General features: G+C 37.2%; 1 protein-coding gene across 5 annotated transcripts in view; it reads left to right on the forward strand.

Moving 5' to 3' along the window:
• Positions 1–16,214: 16,214 nt before the first annotated feature.
• CHRDL1 (chordin like 1) overlaps positions 16,215–21,670 on the forward strand; it is a 174,195-nt gene continuing 168,739 nt past the window's right edge. For all 5 annotated transcript variants that reach the window (XM_049767595.1, XM_049767598.1, XM_049767596.1 and 2 more), the window contains exon 1: positions 16,215–16,312. In XM_049767595.1, the coding sequence (XP_049623552.1) occupies positions 16,216–16,312 (97 nt within the window). In that variant the 5' untranslated portion in view covers position 16,215. The remainder of the gene's footprint in view (positions 16,313–21,670) is intronic.

The raw sequence follows: 21,670 nt of genomic DNA on the forward strand, positions 1-21,670 counted from the left end.
CCTACCATTATTGGTGTATAAAAAAGCCATTGATTTTTGTGTGTTAATTTTGTAGCCTGCCACCTTGGTATATGAGTCTATTGTTTCTAGAAGCTCTTTGGTAGTCTTTAGATTTTTATAAGTAGAGTATCATGTCTTCTGCAAACAATGAGAGCTAGATTTTTCCTTTCCTGTCTAGATTCCCTTGATATCTTTTTCTTGCCTGATCTCTATAGCAGTACTATGTTGAAGAGGAGTATGAGAGCGGACAGCCCTGTCTTGTACCAGAATTTAGAGGAAAGGCTTTTAGTTTTTCTCCATTGAGGATAATATTTGTCATTGGCTTGTGGTAGATGGCTTCAACTAGATTGAGAAAGATTCCTTTCATTCCCATCTTGCTGAGAGTTTTGATCAAGAATGGGTGATGGACCTTATCAAATGCTTTCTCTGCGTCTATTGATATGATCATGTGATTTTTATTTTTCTTGTTGTTGATGTTGTGTATGATGTTGATAGATTTATGGATGTTAAACCATCCTTGCATTCCTGGGATGAAACCTACTTGGTCGTAGTGTATGATCTTCTTGATGATGCATTGAATCCTATTTGCCTGGATTTTGTTGAAGATCTTTGCATCAGCTTTCATCAGGGATATTGGTCTATAATTTTTTTTTTGGCAGCGTCTCTGTCTGGTTTTCGTATCATGGTGATGTTGGCTTCATAAAAGCTGTTTGGGAGTTTTCCCGTTTTTTCAATTTTATGGAAGAGCCTGGTTAGTATTGGTAGTAGCTCCTCTTGAAAGGTTTGAAAGAATTCATTTTTGGGGCAGATGTTTGATTACAGTTTCAATTTCCTCAATAGTGATTGGGGTGCTTAGATATGCTACAACCTCTTTACTTAAATGTGGAAGGTCATAAGTGTCCAAGAATTTTTCCATTTCTTCTAGGTTCTCATGTTTATTAGCATAAAGTTTCTCAAAGTAGTCTCTGATTACCCTTTGGATCTCTGCAATATGTTGTGATATCCCCCTTTTCATTTCTAATACGAGTTATCAGATTTCTCTCTCTCTATCTTTGTGAGTTTTGCCAATGATCTATCAATCTTGTTTATTTTTCAAAGAACCAAATTCTGCTTTCGTTGATCTTTTGGATTGATTTTTGGTTTTCCACTTCATTGAGTTCTGCTTTCAGCTTTGTTATTTCCTTCTGTCTCCCTATTTTTGGTTCCTTTTGTTGGTCATTTTCTAATTTTATGAGCTGTGTCATTAAGTTATTAAGGTATGTCCCTTGTTCCTTTCTGAGGTGTGCTTAGAAAGCTGTAAATTTTCCTCTCAAGAACGTTTTTGCTGTGTCTCATAGATTCTGGCAGTTTGTCTTCATTATCATTTGTTTCCAGGAAAGTTTTTATTTCTTTTTTGATTTTATCTTGGACCCACTGGTTGTTCAGTAGCAGGGTGTATAATTTTTAATTGTTAAAGTTTTTCTTCTGTGTGGCTTTGTAGTTCAGATCTAATTTCAGAGCCTTGTGGTCAGCTAAGTAGCCTGCAAGATTTCTATCCTCTTGATTATATGGAGGTATGTTTTATGTGTCAGCATGTAGTCTATCCTGAAGAATGACCCATGTACATTGGAAAAGAATGTTTATTCAGGTTTTTTGAGATGGAGTTTCTTGGATATATCTACTAGTTCTCTTTTTTCCATAACTCTTTTCAGGGCTAGTATGTTTTTGTTGGGTTTCAATCTGGTTGACCTATCAAGTATTGATAGCACCGTCTTGATGTCTCCCACAATTATTGTGTTATTATTGATTTCTTCTTTCAGATTTATCAGTAATTGTATTAGATAATTTGCTGCTCTCTCATTGGGTGCTTATATGTTTAATAGTCTGATTTCTTCCTGTTGCACATATCCTTTGATTAGTACATAGTGTCCATCTTTGTCCCTTACCACTTTTCTGAGTATCAATTTGGTGTCATCAGATATTAATATGGCCCCCCAGCTTTCTTAAGTGTGTTGTTTGCTTGGATGATTTTTCTCCAGTCTTTGATTTTGAGTCTATGTTTGTTCCGACTATTCAGATGTGTTTCTTCTAGGCAGCAGAAGGTTGGATACATCTTTTTGACCCATTTTGCCACTCTGTGTCTTTTAATTGGTGGATTTAGTCCATTGACATTGACGGAGATGATTGTCATAGGATTTAATGTCATTTTTGTAGATAAGTTTGCTGTGTTTGTTCATCTCTCTTGTCTTAGAGTAGACCTTTCAGTTTTTCCTTTAAGGCTGGTTTATCATCTGTAAAGTTTCTGAGCTGTTGTTTATCTATGAAGCTATGTATTCTTCCTTCAATCCTGAATGTGAGTCGGGCTGAGTGCAGTATTCTTGGTGAGGCATTCATTTCATTCAGTCTTGTCACAATATCCCACCACTGTCTTCTGGCCTTGAGAGTTTCTTGTGCCATGTCTGCTATAAGTCTTAGGGATCCTCCTTTAAATGTAATTTTTCTTTTTGATCTTGCTGCTTTCAGTATTCTATCTCTATCTATGGGATATGTTGTTGTAATGAGGATGTGTCTTGGGGTGTTTTTCTTTGGGTCTCTTTTAGCTGGTACAATTCGGGCATGCAGGATTTGATTGCATGTAGTCTTTAACTCTGGGAGTATCTCTTTGATGATGTCTATGACAGTTGATTCTTCCTGGAGATCTCCTTCCTAGGTTTCTGGGACTCCAATGATTCTTATGTTGTTTCTGTTGAGTTTATCAAAGACTTCTATTTTCATCTGTTCGCATTCCTTGAGTACTTTTTCTATTGCCTGTTCGTTTGTTTTAAGTTTCTTTTCCAATTTCTTCTGTTGTGTTGAGTTTTTCTGCTTCACATCTTCCAGTACTCCCATTCTCTCCTCAGCTGCTGATACCCTGTTGGCAAGGCTATCCATTGAGGTTTTCAGTTGAGCAACCATGTTTTACAGATCTGTTATTTCAGTGTGGAATTTTCTGATTTCTGTCTTTGTGTTCTCTTCAGATCAATCTATGCTTTTTTTTGAGTTCTACGAACATCTTCCATATTTCTCTTCTAAAGTACTTATCTGAGAGGTTAATCAGGTGGTTGAAATTTATTAGGTCATCCGAGCTTTTATCTTCCTTCTCTGTGGATGGTGTTTGCCTGCGAGGTTTCCCCATTGTCACGCTTGTAGTGTGGTTTTCCCTGCGTGTTGTGGTGGGGTTCATTGGTTAGAAAGAGTGCGCGGCCAGGAAGCAAAGCATAGCGGCTGTGCTCTTCTGCTGCCTCTAGTTGACAGTCCTCAGAGTGAACAAAGCACAGCTGGGCTGAGCCTCCACAGGCCGGAGATCTCCGCTTATTGGACAGCGACCCCCGCAGCCAGAATGTACTTACTGGGCAGCATCAAAATGCAGTTTTTGGGGCTACGCTCCCTAAGCCTCTGAGGAAATCTTCAGGGATTCAGAAACACAGTCAGATAGGCGCAGGCAGTAGAAGTTTCCCTTGAAGTCCTCAGAGTGAACAAAGGCACTGTATTTAGTACTTTTGTATCAAGTGTCTTGGTTGTAATGGATGAATCGAATATTTTGTAATGAAAATTAAAGAAGGGAAAGACAAACTCCATGTCTTTTTAACTCTGAGTATTTGCCATAGAGTATTCTCTTCCTTATCCTATGTTGTAAGCTGTTCCAGGAAACTGGAAAAGCCTTGGATCTCTGCAATAACCCTCTAAAGGCATATTTATCCCATATTGTTTTGAAAAGGCTTGAGTTGGTCAAATGATCTGCCTGAAGATGATAATTAAATTAAATGAAATTAATTCCAAGAACTACTATTACAGGATCAGCTGATTATATAGGTAGGTAAGACTCACTAACTACCATTTTTCCTGCTGGATTCAAAAGTGACATTTTTGCTACGCAGGAATAAGTAGTCAGGACACAGAAGGAATTCTACTTTCCGGGCAGGATAGAGCCCCTACTTGAGTTTGGCCTGACAGTCTCCTCTTTGAATGCTACTTGCTGTGTTGTGCTTCAATTAATCAAATTTTTTAGGTTTTATTTAATTCAGGACCTCAATAAATACGTTTGTACTGGCGTGATTCCAGCTCTGATAATTTCACAGCCATGTGCTGGAAATGGCTGCAAGTTTGCACAAGATTTAGCAAGCAGGGAGTCAGGGGAGAAAGCATAAAAGAAACTCTTGTTTAGCTTAAGTTCCATTAATATTGGGGAAAGCTGAACTCGAAGTGACAGAAAAACATGGCTGAGGACACAAACTCTGTAGCCTCGAATGGGTTTCTGTTTTCTTTTCCACCCTCCCCGCAACTCATGTTGGACTGGAAAACAATAAAATCAAATAAACATAAACCTTAGCTTGACATTTCTCTTTGTCTGATTTTTCTCAAATTTTTGTCTCTGATTTCACAAGAGTCCCTTGAGGAATAAACACTGGAACCTAAAATCTATTAAAAGGTTCATTTTAGTTTAGGAGTTTTCTTTTTTAAAGATCTGATTTGGGGGATTTTTTTCAATTACAGAAACTTGTATGACTATGAAGCTACGAGGAAAATTCAAATACAGTGACAAGAGGGGTCCCAGATGAGAATAGACAAGTTGAGTAGTCTGAGTAAATTAGTTGCATTGGAGAATAAACCAGCTACCAAAATTGAAAGTGGCTGAAACTTAGGTTCTAGACTGTTCTGTGACCAGAGAGGCATGCAAGGCAAACACCCTACTGCTGTGCTATGTCTCTGGCCCCAAATTCAAATTTTTAAAAATGAGAGAAAACTGTTGTGTAGCCAGGAAAATTATGTGGTAACAATTTCCTCAGCCCTTGAATCAAAAGCTTGTCATCTTGCTTTTTAGATCCTCTATTCCTTGCTCATATTCCCCGGGTATTACCTCTGATGTTAAAGGGCTACCATCATGTCCGAAACACGGATCTGGAAATGTCTCATTGGCTTCTTATAATTCTTCTCTAGATCATTTCATGTTATGTGGTCTGTTTTTCATGAAGCTAAAGGAGAAGATGATCTTTACTAGAGAAGAATATCCTAGGCCTAAATTAACACATAACATTTTATGATATTCTTAAGACACCAGGAAAGTACCCAGAACTTTTATAATTGTGCTTATCATTTCATTTTGACATTACTCTTTGTTGCTAAAAGTGAAGGAACATTGGCCTATTATTCTCCAACTAACTCTGTCTAGTGAGCTAATAAAGAACTTCACTGACTGTGGACTAGCTCTTGTATTTGGACCAAGTGAGTGGAGACTTGAAGAAAAACTGAGACTAGAAACTGAACGACTGACTGCGTGCCAAAAATTACTTACACACATTATACCGCTTAACTTCCACAGAAACATTCTCATCATTCTTTTTTTATTCTTTTAATTTAAATAACCATGATTTACAAAGTTATTGATAGTTGAAAAATAATAGGAGAGAGCTACACCACCTACCTGATATTAAAGAAAAATATCCTGAGAAACTTATGGGCTTTCTAGGGAATTCTGAGTACCTTGGTTTCAATGCAAATGAAATTTAAAATTATTAAATGTTTACAACAGTAAAATTCTATGGAGGCATTTTCCATCCTGCTATATTAAACATTTCTATTCATAGCATAACAAGGTATATTTAAGTTCAATTTTCTTTTGTGACACCCTTCTTAAATACATTTTATACAATTCCATGTGCAAAGTTAAAATATGTGCAACAAATATTTTATCATAAGTGGGTGGACTTTATGTACTTTCCATTCAGCTCATGAATCATAATTGTAATACAGCAATATTGTACCAAGGAAAGGTCTATTCCTTCTTTATTTATTATAATTCTGTTCATGATAAGTATGTCTTGAGTTTTAAAATATATTAAAGAATTTTTGATTAAATCTTGCTTTTTAATTATCTTTCTTATCTATATCACTACCATTTTGATTAATTTCCATGCATTTTTACTCACCAAAAATGGCTATTTATAATAGTCATGCTATTTATTTTTTGTCTTCTTTGTTTCTGCTTTTTTATTTTATTGTGAACAAAGTGGGCTATGAATCTTTCATAGTTATATTTAAGGTACATATTGACAATGAGTGAGGGACATTTCCACCACCAGTGTTGTCCTTCCTCCACCCCTGTTCCCAGCATACATTCCATATCTCCCTCTTTTGCCCCCTGGACTGCTAATGTAACCGGTACCCTTTGTGTATAGCTTGTTGTAGATTGGGTATTGATTTTGTTGTCATTGACTCTGGGTTTGGTATTTAGGTCTGATCATTTTTTATTTTCACTAAATGTTCATATGACTGTTTGGTCCTGGTACCATCCATATTTCCCCTCAATTTATGAAGCAGGACAAGATGATTCAAGTTATGTGGTTCTGTTTTAAAAAAAGAAAATAAAAAAGGTAAAAAAAATTGGAGTAATCCATCTAGAAGTTATAAATATGAAATCAAAGGAAGGGAAAAAAGAAGAGAAACATACAAAACAAAACAAACATAACACCCCCAAAAACGGCAACTACGAAAAAGCACAATAGCAACAAAAATTCAACAACCAAATAATAACCACGAGAACAAAAAAAAATAAAAGGAACAAATCTCTTTTGGATCTCTTTTGGAAAGTGAATCACATAAGATGCTACCACAAACATCCTAAAACCACGTAAAAATAAAATCATTTGTATGAAAATGCTACAAAAGGTTATTTTTTGAATTTTGGGGGGCATTCTTGTCAGTGCTCAGGGATTACTTCTCGCTCTGCACTGAGAATCACTCTGGCAGTCACAGGGACTGTATAGAATGCAGAGATTTGAATCTGGGTCAGCTTTTTAAAAGGCAAATGCCCTAACCATTGTACTATCACTCTGGCCCCTAGTACTTTCAAGATATTTTTAAGAGCAAAATCAAAAATTCTTTGGGCCATTTCTGTTCGGTGGACTAAGATAGGGTAAGTGGAAAATTACAGGTTAGTGGAAAATGATACACTGCAAATTCTAATTGTTTTTATTTACTCTTTCCTTAAGAGTTCACAATTTACTCTACTTTCCTTTTGGGGCTTGCATTTTCTCCTCAAAATATGTGTCAGAATTGGCCAGGTAATGCTGCAAAAATTAAGCATCCTCCAAACTTTAAGTATCACACTGCGTCCTTTATCACCAATTCTATATATCCAAAATGAGTTTGTTGTTGATTCTGCCGATATTGTCATTGAGGAACCCAGACTTCATTTCACTATACAGCTTCATGATTCCTGTGCTGAGTGAAAAAGAACAGAGAAAATGGTACGCTGACTCTTCTTGTTATTGTTGCTGTTGTTTGTTTTTGTTTGTTTGTTTTGGGGCCACACCCGGTGTCGCACAGAAATCGCTCCTGGCTTTGGGGACCATATGGGACACCAGGGATCGAACCGCGGTCGGTCCTACTGCTTGCACCACCGCTCCAGTCCCTACACTGACTCTTAAACTTTTTATACAAATATAACTCATCACTTTTTATTATATTTTACTACACAAACCAAATATAGAGGCTATGCAAAACCTCAAAGATAAAATGACATAAAATTCTATCATAAACTTTAAACATGAGAGGGAAGTAATAGGTAAACAATATTAAGAAAATTGGAGCATTTTAGCGCATTTTAGAAACTATAAGGAGCAAAATACTGGAGAGAAAGCCTAAGTAATATGAATATATTAAATTAATAAAGGGTGTCATATTTAAATAAAGCTTTCGGTTTTAAAGGTGTCCCGAGTAAATTGTTAACAACTCCACATTGAATCAAGTAGCAAATTATATCAATACGAGGTTGTTTATTTGTATAAAGAAGTAAATATATTCCATAGTACATTCATCCTAAATCTTCACGTATCTTGCCATTATTCTGAAAGTTAGCAAAATAACCTAACTGCTCGGTTCAAATGACACAAAAATCACTTAAAGAATAAAATTTATATTATCAGAACATTATTCCATGATAGTCATTCTCTAATACCTTTACTTTTACATTAATTTCTATTATTTGTGACAACATGGATACATCTCTGGAACACTATGTGAAATAAACTGTACAGGGAAAGACAGATAATATATCAATCTCGCATGAAAAACCAAAAAAAAAAAAACACCATTCCAACCCATAGAACCGAGTAATATAGTAATGATAGTTGTCAGGGGTTTGGGGGATGGTCAGTGGAAGGAGAAATGTTGCTTTTTTCCAAGTTTTACAATTTAATCATTAATATATTTTAATTAAATAATTTTTATTTTGACCAAAGTGGATTACAAATCTTTCACAGTATTATTTTAGGTACATAGTGACATTGAATCAGGGGCATTCCTTTTCAAAGGTTACATACCTCTGAGTCAAAGACAATATAAGGATTTATGCCCTTGCCTTGCAAATGGATGCCCCATAAGTTTCCCCAATCACTGCTAAGGGTTGCTCTTGAGCACTGCTGGGTGTTACCCAATATCCCACCTCCTCTGAATAAAACAAAGAATACTTTCAACGATAACATGAATACATTCTGGAGATTTAATATACACTAGAGAGATTATAGTTTTATATATTTGGGGGCCAGAGCAATAGCATAGCAGGTAGGGCATTTTCCTTGCACATGGCTCACCCCCGCATCCCATATAGTCCCCCCAAGCTTGCCAGGAGTAATTTCTGATCACAGATCCTGGAGTAGTCCCTGAGTGCTGCTGGGTGTGTCCCCAAAACAAACAAAAATAATATTGTTTGTTTTATATATTTGAAAGTTGACTAAAATTGTGATTCTGTAAAAATGTAAATTAAAAAATGTGGCTATATGATGGATGTTTGAGCTAACATTATTGTGTCAATTGTTTCACAATATACATAATCATTGTGGTGTAAATTTATGTCAACTTACACGTCAATTATATCTATAAAAACTGTGGACACTAACACATTAAATGAATATAAATTCTGCAACACAGTATCACAACTATCTTCTAGGTTTTTAAATTATAGCACTGTGGTTTTACAGCTATTCATAGTTAAATTTTAGAAATACTTGGGCCAGGGATATAGCATGGAGGTAAGGCATTTGCCTTCCATGCAGAAGGACGGTGGTTTGAATCCCGGCATCCCATATGGTATTCCTCGTGCCTGCTAGGGACAATTTCTGAGAGTAGAGCCAGGAGTAACACCTGAGCGCTTCCGGGTGTGACCCCCCCCCAAAATAGAAATACTGTATTACAGCACCAACCCCATCACCAGTGTTCATTTTCATACAGCAATGTTCCAAGCAACAATCCCATTATCTCTCTCTCTCAGTCTGACATCTTATCAGGCATCTTTTTAATTTTGGTTTTTGAAGTTTGGGTCTCAAGATTTCAGTTTTATTGAGTCTCTGATTTGGATATTTAGTGTGTCCTTCCCTGAAATCACCAATGTACATGCATTTCTTTTATCCCTGTCTATAGTTATTTCACATATGTCTCTCTCTACATCCACTTGATTTCTTCCCGTCTTCTCACTATAATTGGAGGCCATCGTGATCTAGACCACCTATTTTAATTATTGCATTACAGCGTGTAATCATTGCATTCCCGCATGTGAATCACTCCCTCATGTAAATCATTGCACTCTCTCCTTATAAGTGATATCATCTTATATTTATCCTCTTATTCTTCTGGCTTGCTTCATTTAACATATCTTCTTTAGTTCCATCTGTGTTTCAGCGATGTGTTTCAGCAACAGCGAATTGGGTGATTGTCATGCAATGCCTTTTTATAGCTATGTGGTACTCCATTATTTATAAGTATCACAGCTTCATGATCCACACATGTTGATAGATATGTAGGTTGATTCTAGGTATTAGCAGCACAACTATTTATCGTGTTAATGTCTGTAAGTAATGCACTTTGGAAATTAAAAATAAAAGCATAATAATATTTAATATTGCAATAATAAAATAAAAGACATATATGACTCTAATAAAATCTGTAAAGGAATTGGATTTGTACAGAGATCTCTGACTAATGAAATCAAAGAAAATCTACACAAATAGAATCACAAAACACTTTTCAAAGATTAGAAGACTCAATATACTGAACTTGTCAATTCTTCTCAAAATGATCTACATTTTTTAAAGTGCAAGTCCCTATACTTCATTATTGGGCCTTTCATATTGCAGACAACTGAGTTTAATATGTTAGTTCATAGTCTAATAGGAATGGTGCCCTCATATGAAGAAACATTAAGGTTACATCACACAGACAAAAGTCCCTGTGAGGACACAGCAAGAAAGAATCCATTTGCTAACCAAAGGAAAATAGCTTCAAAGTCAACCAGTCTACCTCTCCATTGATGTCTCTAGAAATAAGTGTGAAAAAAATCGTCAATTATCTGCCCAGTATGCTTTGCTGTTTTGAATAGTTTTAGTAATGTAATACAGAAGATTTTTTTAATAAAATTTAATGTTTTATATGCAAAAAAAGTAGTGCATGGAAGAGAAATCACTTTTTAAAAATGATAATACAGGGCCCTGAGCAGTGATTCAGCTGTAGGGTGTTTGCCTTGCACGCGGCTGACCTAGGACAACCTCGGTTGGATTCCCTGGCTTCTGATAGGGTCCCCAAAGCCGGAAGCGATTTTTGAGCTCAGAGCCAGGAGTAACCCCTGAGCATCACTGGGTGTGGCCCAAAAACCAAAAAGAAAAAAGAGAAAATAATACACCAATTAGGAATCCATAGGTCAATTACCTGAAAATAGGGAAAAAGGGTAAATACCACAGGAAAAAGAAAATTAAAAGCACAAAAATCATATTCCACTATGTCCTATCAGAATCAATTAAAAAGTAGCAGCAATAAGTGTTGACAATAAAGTAGAGAAAAAAATGATCTTTCATACACTGATGGTGCAATTTTCAATAGTACCTTGTACATTTAAATATACCTTTACCACGTAACCCAAAAAGTTAACTGCTGGGAATTTATCCCAGAGAAAAGAAAATTTTACTTTCATTCAAAATCTGCAGACAAATGTTCCTAGCTGCTTTAATATCTTAATTGCCTAAGCTGGAATAAGCCCAGATGTTCTGTAATGATGGATGAATGATTAAACAAGAAATAACATATCCATACTCTAGAATACTTTTCAACAATAAAATTAATTGGCTTTTACAAAATGAGGCATCGTGATTTACAAAATTATTCATAACTGAGTTTCAAGAATAGTCTTCCCACAGCAATTCATTCATCAGTGTCTACTTCTCTCCACCAATGTCCCTAGAGAAAGAGATCTTGACACTGGAAAAAACTAGAACGATCTCCAGAGAATTCTGTTGAATATTGAAGCCAATCTTAATTTTTGTCACCTGCTGTATGATTCCATGTAATAGTCTTAAATGACGAGGTCTGAAATAGTTGAGCAGTTTTCTTTGCATTAATATCTGGTAGAAATGTAGGTGAACAAACACTAAAAATTGGCCGTTCCTGTTCAGAATTCGAAAGTAGAACTAAAAGTCATCAGTATTCACAGTAATAGAGAACCCTTCTACAGTTGCCAAATCTATGAGATCCTGAGCAAAATCTTTCCAGTTGAAAAGAACCATGCGAAGGGAATAAACTTCAGTGGTTTAAGCTTTTAAGCCATTAGTGCGGGAAATGGTTTGTTATGTTATAATTGAAAATATTAAATAAAGCCAGGAGAGTGAAGGATTAAAGCTGAGATTTTCAATCTCTGTGTGTAGACTGATTTGAAAATTAGCATCCTTGCTCATTCCTGGCTGTTCTCTGAAACCTTTGCTGAATGGTCTTTTTTTTTTTTTTTAATAATTTTTATTGTGACCAAAGTGAATTACGAAATATTTCACAGTAGTATTTAAGGTACGTAGTGACAAATATGGGCATTGCCTGGAAGGGCACTACCGTTTTATTGCTTCTTTAAACAAAGCTATCACCAGCTGTCCTGTGGATTAGGGAAACAGTCCAAAATGATCGACAATTTATTAGGGCGTAATTTGCAACGCCAGTTCCTCCTGAGCAGGGTGTACTAACCAAGGAAATAACCAGGTGCACCTTGAAAGGCAGCCATCCCCCCAAAAAAAGAGGGGTGGTGAATTCCCAGGCAGGGAATGGAATATCTGCTAGTGGCGGGGAGCAGAATGAGGAAGGAGGGGCCAGAGGAGACGTACGGCCCCTTTAAGACCCCAAAACTCTCAAAGCCAGAGGAGGGAGGTGCGGGGGTGTGTGGGGGGGGACGCCTCATGGTGGGAAAGTTGCCTACGAAGCCGCAGACTTTCTCCCCTTTCTTAACTTTTCTGCCTGGGGAATAGGAATCAAACCGGGGTGCTGGAGCAGAGCCGGGGACTCCCCATCCCGTCCGACGCTACTAACAGCAGCCTCTGGAGCCCAGGGAGGAGTGGGCAGCGGGTTGCCCCTGGTGGCCTGGCCCCCCTGGAGGAGGAGAAGGCGCCTCAATTCCCTGGTGGTGTGAGGGCGGGGATGTTTTTTCCTCCCACCCACTTTTGAGGTCCCCCTCCCCCTTCGCGCACTTTCCAGCTCTCTGCACAACCTGCAAGCCTCAGACCCAGCAGGAGCACCCCGGGGAGCTCAGAGCCTGGGTACCCGTGGAAGAAGGAAGAGGCCTTTGGCCAGGTTAGTGGGCAGTGCCAGCTCCTCTCTGCAGCTTCCTCTCTGTTCCTAAACTTTGCACAGGTGGGACCATTTCTGTGGACCCTGGAGCTGCCCAGAGAAGTTTCTTCGGGGCAGCCTTTCTTACTCCTGACCCATCACCCCACACTCTATGGGGTCAGCTGTAGTGTGGGGAGCTAGAGGCTCGAGTGGACCGACGTAAGCCTTGGATTCGAACTCACCACTTGTCACTCCAGACTTAATCTGGAGATCGTCATGTTCAGGCTTCTTGGGGGGGTGGGGTCCATTTGCACACTTCCCTAGATGTCTCTGCTGTCCCCTTATTTATCCACCAATTTAGCAATGGCTGAAGCTTCCTGCGTTAGTGAGTGATCATTAAGATGTCCTAACATTAATGAAACAGCTGCATGGACTGGTGAGGCTAGAAGCACCACCGTCCTCTGGATATCTGTCTTATTTGGGGAGTAAGAATTGAAGAAACAGGGCTCCAGTAATGCCAGACGTTAGGACCAGAAATGCTTTCTTGTCCCTCCTGGCCCTGTGACTTTTTGAGATGGGGACCTACTTGCATTTCTCTGGGTTCTTCCAGCGTGCCCATTTTGAAAGTGCAACTGTGCATAGTAACATAAAAATCCCATAGCGGTAAAATATTTTGCAAGTCAAAAGCATTGCTAGTGAGATGCAGCAGCACAGACCTCGAATTTGATAAAAATATTCTGGGCAAGAACTGCCATTTTTCGCTAGTAGTTTTTCACCACAAAAGTGAACTTTTCACTCGTGGTACAGTTGGGAGAATTTAGATAATGGTCCATGATGAGCCCCAAACTAGAGTGTCTTCTTACTGTTCTTCAGCCAGAAATGTCACCCAGAAGTCAACCCCAGGGATGACAATGACTGTGAGATTACAGGACCAATTAAAACTCTGGGGAGGATTAAAGAGGCACTTTGGGGCATGAAGAACTGGTGGATATATTCCTACCTAGCTTTATTTGGAGGAATATCTCTGGTGTTATTTCAACCAGGGGATTGCTTCTAAGACTAAACAGATTAGGCTCTGGTCCCTTTGCTTGATATAAATGAACAATGGCAAAGCCTGTTTCAAGAAGGCATCGCATACTCTACAAATTTCTTTAGGTTTCTTTTTATGTTTTCTGGTTAAAACATTCTGACACCCTCTCCCCAAGCGTTAGTTGCAGGGTTTAGTTTCCCTTGTTGCTTTCTTCTTGGATGCCTCAAAACATGCCAGTTATGGACTACAGCTTGTAAATTGTCACTTGTAAAAGAGCCAGCGCAAGTTCAGTTCAACTGCAGCCTGAAGAAAGCAGAGTTAATGCAGAAATAACTTAGTTAAGTGGTCAAATAAAAAAAACGGCCTGTTTGCTGAGTACTACTTGTTTGTCTTTATTGTTGCTGTCTCCGCAGATGTCTTAGCTATCTTCCTCCTTCCCATCACAGAAAAAAAAGTTAAATTAATGATGATAAATTGAATTGTGAAAAGACTTCCAGAGGGAACTCTTCTCAGTTAAATTTAAATTTCTGTATGGAATACAATGACAGGACATTAATATCTTGTACATCAAAAGTGAATATTTAAAGTGATTCATTTTCCGATGTGATTTGTCACAGACTGGGAAGTCACATAGATAACAAGAACACTTACTAGAAGTTCACTGCTCTCTGGTCTCCAGCTTTAATATTTAGGATCCAGAAAAGAAAAAGAAATCTAAGATCTGTTTTCCTGACAGCCTGAGTCATGAAGCAATGATATTGTTCACCAAATTACTCAACCAGTGTACAAGAAATACAACCTTATTTTATTCTTCTTTTGTATGAGGAAACTAAAAAACTGGTTTACAAAATCCCCCTGACCTCAATATATAATGTTGATTAATTGGATTCACAGGTTAGATTATTTTTCTCCTTTGGAGTCTTTTCCCAGGGCACAGCCAGTGGTGTTCAGGATTGCTCCGAGCTCTATGCTCTGGCAGTGCTCAAGGAACCATATGGGATGCCTAATATTGAACTTAGGTCTGCTGTGTGTAAGGAAAATATCCTACCCGCTGTATTCTTTTTCTAGACCCATTTCCTTTGGAGTCTTAAGGATAAAATTATTAAGGATGCTCTAGAAGACCATCAGTAGGGTGAACAAATGATTTATGGGAATATAGTTTTCTTCCAGAAAACCTGGTAACTTAGAGGATAGAATGACTGAGTGAAAGTGAGTCGAAATCTCACAGAGAAGACCATGACATTAGAACTGTGATCAGTTTTTCCATAGTTGCATGTTTATTAAGTTAAAAAAATGGGTTTTGAAGAATCTGAACTGTATTGTATCATTCAAATGTGGAAATCATATCACTGCCTCAAATTCAATTTCTCCAGAATGATCATACAGCTTTCCTTGATAACCAACTTCCTATTTCAAATTTCAGCTCATTGTATTCAATACTTAGTTTAGAACCTCCAAGCATAATAAACTGGTTCCTAGTCATTGTCAACCCCAAATTGAAAAGTGGGGTTCTATTTAATTCAATACTTTCGGATCGTTCATTGAAAGCATTTTTGCAATTTAAAATCTAGGAAATAACCTATATGAGAAGATATAAACTCTTGCAAACGTCCTGTATTTCAAAGCTTACAATACTTTAGATCTATACCCCATTGCTAAGAAATGCAAGCCTCTTACTATGTTAAGGATCCTGCTTGCTCTGTTAATCTTTTTTTTTTCGTGGTTTTTGGGTCACACCCGGCAGTGCTCAGGGGTTATTCCTGGCTCCAGGCTCAGAAATTGCTCCTGGCAGGCACGGGGGACCATATGGGACGCTGGGATTCGAACCGATGACCTCCTGCATGAAAGGCAAACACCTTACCTCCATGCTATCTCTCCAGCCCCATCTGTTAATCTTTTACATTGTGGTGGAATGTGGACTTAGGAACAGTTTAAATTTGCTTCATTTCCCTTAAAAGCGATCTGTTTCAAATTTCTTTTTCGTAATGAATTTTATGTGAGTTATAAATATTACCATTCAGATGTTTGTATATATGTTGGATGTGCAACAGTCCTTTTCAAGTAGCCAAAGTGAACATTATTTATCTCATGGAGAACATATGCGAAGCATTGATCGATTTGTTCCTCAGCCCTGATGGATCAATATTAATAGATGGAGGCTCGAACTAGTTCCTAGTCACTGCAGTAATTTTTGGAGTATCATGTTTATTATGACTTTCAGATTGTTTGCCAAAGTAGACATTTTGCATATTCCACTTTACCTTTTTCTCCCAAAGCAGATCTCACGAGAAATCAACTGTATTTCCTTCATAAATGAAGGTCTCAAAATTATTTTTATTTCCCTATTAGGGTTTAGTCTCCGCGTCATATTGCAATGAATATTCACCAACAATCTTTGCAAGACAGGGGAGACAAGTACCCTTTATTCAGGAAAACACTGCTGGTACTAATGTAAATTTTCCAGCTTTTTATTCTAATAATTTAGAAGTCTAAATCAATGATCTCCATCATTTCCAATGAATCGGTTTTAAGTTTTTCTTTGCTTTCCTCTCAACAGGGTGAAAATACGGGGCCCTAAAAATTTTGAAGTGGCTAAAATGAGAAAAAAGTGGAAAATGGGAAACGTGAAATGCATCTTTTCCTTCTTGCTGTTCTTTCTTTTCCTAGAAGGAAGCAAAGCAGAACAAATAAAACGTAAGTATCTTGAGTTAGAAAGACAAGATACTTTTCTCTAACTTCTTTGAAAAATGTGGTAATAATCTGTAGGGATTTAGATTTAGCCCAAATGTGGTCGTTCCATTATTCTAAAAGAAAGTGAACGTTACTGGTTGATGCATGATTTGATAAAAGAATGAGAGCTTTGAATCAGGCCAACGAAATTTGGGACTGTTTTTCTGATTATCATAGAGTTTTAATCTCGTAACAGCACATGACACATTAGCCCTTTTTTTCTTTTCCTGTTCTAAACTGTACAAATCTCCTTCCATTTTACGTAACTCAAGAAATATCCGACAGATGAGCTGGATTTTTTCCCAAATTTCAGACTCTTCAGCAAAGGCTTTCACTTTATGAAAAAGAATAATACAGAAAGGGGAAAAAGAAAAATTAAAGCATGATCTGCCTATTCCCTTATGCTGAAGAAAGAAAAAAAAAAACACTTCCCACAAACTGAACACAGATGAAAATTCCTTTGAGGAAATTGAGATTCCAGCTACCATGAGCAAATTGGATGTCACGTATTGAAAGGAACGTCCCCACAGAGCCAGGGAATATTTCTAGAAAGTCAGTGATCCGTGTGATGGGCTAACACATTGGAGAAAGCATAGTGCAAAGAACAGGATGATATTAATCCTCCTTGCCGCCAAATATGGAGATTAACAAGTAACCATTAGCATCTCTTTTTTTTTGTCAGATGCATTCTGTTACCTCTGTGGAGTATGAGACTTGCCTTTTGGGGGGGGGGACCACTTGTGGCTACCTCTGAGATGGATATTTGCTTTAAAATTGACAGAATCCAACTCCAGTTCTACTTCCCCATGTTTGCCTCCTCAAAAGAAGCAAGCAGTGGAACTGGTCCAAGAGGGACATTCTCTGCTCTACTTATCTTATTCATGAGGAGTAACTGTGAAAATATTTTTGGTAAGAACTGCAACAGCATCTGAAGCCCATCACACAAATATTTATCTCCTCTATCAGCATAAGTAAAATCTATTAGGAGTGAAACTTGCTGACAAGGAGAATAGTGACACACCTATTCCTTCCTTACGTGTGTAGTTTTATGGTAAACTGAATTTTCTTTCTGGGAGAAATAGTACTTTTGATTAGGCATCTGCATGTACAGACTGTATAGGATAGACTATTATTGAGGCATAAGTGAAAGTTTGTAACTGGGCTCAGAAAAAATATTTAGATCCCCCTGCTCCCCACTTTTTTTCCAAACAACCCCCTTCTCCTTCCACTTGAATTTTGTTCATCTCTGAGCCTTGCTTCTCCAGAAATCCTCCTTCATTTAAGTGCATTTGATGGAAATGTTGCTTCTTAGCTCAGAGAGAGAAACTGGCTTGTTACTACTCATGGCATCAGGCCGGAAGCTGGAAACTTAAATATAATCATCTTTTCTGGGAAATCTTTCACATTTTTGAGGAGTTGAGTAATATTGGTGATATAACTTAGGGCTTAATTAACAAAAATAAGATGTTAAAATGTTTACAGACCAAAAACTGTCAACTTCCCACCATTTATCTTACCTACTAACTTGTCTAAAAGTACTTTGATATTCCATTTAAGTGAAAATTACTATATTTGATATGGCCAGATCTTGTATAGTGTTTTAGACTCATCGTTTGATGGTGTGACAGATATTTCTCACACTTCAGTTTGTCATCACACCCAAACTATCTATCTTAAAGGCATATAAAGCATAGGCATCTTTATTATATGTACTTTGAAGTATTTATCTTATGTATGCTGCCTTGATACTCTATTCAGAGCAATACATACAGGAAGACTATATTAAAAAATACGCACAATGAGAGTTACTGATAGGAGAAATGTAAATCTATCAATAAATAATATCTGTAATGAATTATTATCATTTAGATGCCTTATATTATGAAATAAATATATATTAATTGTACAAAATGAAATGAAGACAATTTTTTGAAGTATATATATTCCTCAACCCCATCCCACTCTCAATGGGGACCTATTAGTCATTAGTTTCTATGTATTCTAAATATTTAAAAAGTTATGTTGTTTTAGACACTATTGTTTACAGTGTTGTTAGAGGTAGGGCTTCTTTCATCAGGAATTTCATCACTACACCCTCTACCAGAGGATGCACTCTCAGTTATATCCCATGGATCTGAAAATCTGTCTTTATTCCAGTAATACATTGTTTGGTTTACTGTGGTCTTACAGATTGAAGTTGAAGAAAGAAAAGCCTCACATCTTATTTAGTTCTAGAATTATTTTGGTTATTCAAGAGGCTCCATTATTCCATATAAGTTTCAATATTGTTTGATATATGCATTTTTAAATATTATCAGTATTTTATAAGGCCTGAATTAAATCTATATAAAGCTATGGGTGAAGTAATCATTTGGACAAAATAATCCTTCTAATTCATGAATAGCGGTTGTGTTTCCATTTCCTGATAGCCTCCCTTTTTACTTTTAATAATGTTTTATACTGTTCTTTGTATATATCTTTTACTTCTTTGGTGTTGGAAGAGTGAACACCTGAAATGACTGTATGAATTATGAACAACTTGTGTAAGTCATGGTATTTAAATATGGTTTTAAACATTAAAAGGGATAAAATAAAATACCTCGGAATTGACTTAACAAGAGTGGTGGAAATTACCTCTAGACCGATGTGGTATTCAGTGGCCTTCAGGGCCATACTTGGAGGTTCTAGAATGCTCAGGAAACAATATGGTGCCGGGAATACAAAGAGATTGCTGTGTGTAAGGCATGCATCTTAACTATCACTCTGGTCCTTAAATTATGTTTGATTCAATGGTATGCAAATATCATCAACCTTCATGTATGTTCTTGTTTCATGATTCCACTTTACCCAAGATTTTTGAGGTTTTGAACTCTCGTGAAAACTGAGCTTCTGAGTCGAGTGTGTTCTGTAGCTTCTTTGCTCTCCGATTTTGGGTATCAGAATGAGGAGAGGACAGCTTTATGGTCAAAAACAATTATAAAATTGAAGAAGAATCTGCAGATGTCTGACAAACTGTTATTGGCAGGAGGCTAATTTCATAAGTAATGACAGAGATGGCGCTGTCACTTTTTAATAGCGATTTAGTCATAGTTACAAGATTTGTTAATGAGAGAGATGATAGGCTCATGAAACTAGGAATACTGATGACAGACTGAAATGTCAAAGGATAAATGAGAAATTTGTTGCTTATATAAAATGCTTTTTCTCCAGATTTGAGATCATATGTAGGATTAAGGTCTTTCTATAACCTCATCATGCTTTGTTGTTAAAGTTGTGGTCATAGAAGTCAAGAAAATATTTTTTATGTCAAAGGAACATCATATTAGGTATACAATATTCATGCAAATGTGGAACTAATGAGTTGAGGTCTCTTATCTCCTTTGCATGTCCATGTCCATCTTACTTTTGAATTGTTAGGAAGATTCCATTTCTGTTTAAAATGTACCAGCCTGTGCCAGATTTGCAAAAGTTATTCAAAGTTCATTCTCGCTTTGTAAAATGAGTTATCTGCATCATCCAAGGACTGTATTGTTACTCATTCTCCTCAGGAGAAAAGTTTCCAATATTTACATTTGGCTGAAAATGGGCCTCTGGATTTCTCAGTAAGAGTAAGCTACAAACAATTCAAGGGAAGTAAAGAGATACTAAGAAAATTTGAAACATGTGAAATATGACCTCATAGAGCCTATCCAGAGTTTATTATTGAAAGCCAATAAGAAAAGTTTGACTTTTCCCCCAGTCTCAGTTGGATTTTGAGGTGAATATTGAACAATAGAAGGAAGCAAGGAAAAGAGTGGACTCAATTTATATTTCAGAAGTTTAATTAAGAAAAGCAGAAGAAATGCCTTAGGTGAAGATGACGATAAAGTTACATAGCATAACGCTTTTCAAAGTATTCATTTTTTTTATGTAAGATGGGTGCTGGTTAGGGCAAAGGAAAATGGGCGTGGAGGCTCTTGAGTTAGCACAGAGACAAACTCTCGTGAGATATAAATGCTTGTGACCTTAGGTACCTAGTGAATATTACTTAATCCCAACTGTTCTAGTCTTTTTTATCAGCACAAGGGGGCTGATACTAGCATGATAACCGTCACTACAGTGTAAGAAAAAGAAAAACAGATGTGTCAAATTGAATGCTTTGTAATAGTAGCAGGCACTTGATTGGCATTTTTGCAGGTGATAGCTATTCGTGTAATTTATTTAATTTTTATTTGAATCATTAGCATTATAATTTACAAACTTATTCATAATTGTTTCAGCACCAATCCCTCCATCACTGTTAACTTCCCTCCACCGATGTCCACAGATTCCATCCCATAACTTCCTCTATCCTACACCCCACTGCTAGATCTTGAAATCTAGCAGCTTTTAAAATTTGGTTGTTAAATTTGGGGTTCTATAATTTCATCGTCATTGAGTCCTATGATTTGTATATTTAGTAATGTCTTTCATTAACATCCCAGTGTACTTGAATCTTCTTGACCCCTTACATTTATCTTTTCACATCTTTCTCCCCCTCCCTTCTATTTATTATCTTCTCCTCACCTTAACTTTTCAGTGAGAATCTTGAAACTAAGTGAAGTCAAGTAACTTTGCCAAAAAAAAATACCCTCAGGTCTTATTAAGGAAGAAAATTAAAACACAGGTTTCAAATTCAGTATTCGTTTTTACTACATCAGTTTGTCTCCAGTAAATCTCTGAGGAAACCGGTTCATTCTTTTGAACTCCTTTGCACATTTACAGATGATTCAATTAAGTGAATAGAGATTTTTATGACCAGAGCTCCTAGGAAAGGCATTAAACCATTTTGTAGCTAAAACAAATAACTAGATTAGAGTTATTTTGAGAATTAAGTAAACTAAACCAAAGGAAATTTGTGAGAAAGCTTAAGCATATATCACTGATGTCTCTGCTTCTTAGATATATCTGACTTCTCAATAGGATTTAAATATCTTTATTGTCTAATGTAAAAAGTAATCTATATTTTTGTCATACCCAGCAGTGCTCAGGGGTTACTCCTGGCTCCCTGCTCAGAAATTGCCCCTAGCAGGCATGGGGACCATGCGGGATGCCGGAATTTGAACCACCATCCTTCTGCATGCAAGGCAAACACCCTACCTCCATGCTATCTCTTCGGTCCGAAAAAAGTTAATCTTTAAGACAGAAGACTAGGGGCCAGAGCGGTGGCGCAGTGGTAGGGCATCTGCCTTGCACACGCTAACCTAGGACTGATCTGTTGTTCGATCCCCCAGCGTCCCATAAGGTCCCCCAAGCTGGTAGTGATTTCTGAGTGCATAGCCAGGAGTAACCCCTGAGCATCAC

The sequence above is a fragment of the Suncus etruscus genome, chromosome X (assembly GCF_024139225.1).
Source record: "Suncus etruscus isolate mSunEtr1 chromosome X, mSunEtr1.pri.cur, whole genome shotgun sequence".
NCBI lineage: Eukaryota > Metazoa > Chordata > Mammalia > Eulipotyphla > Soricidae > Suncus > Suncus etruscus.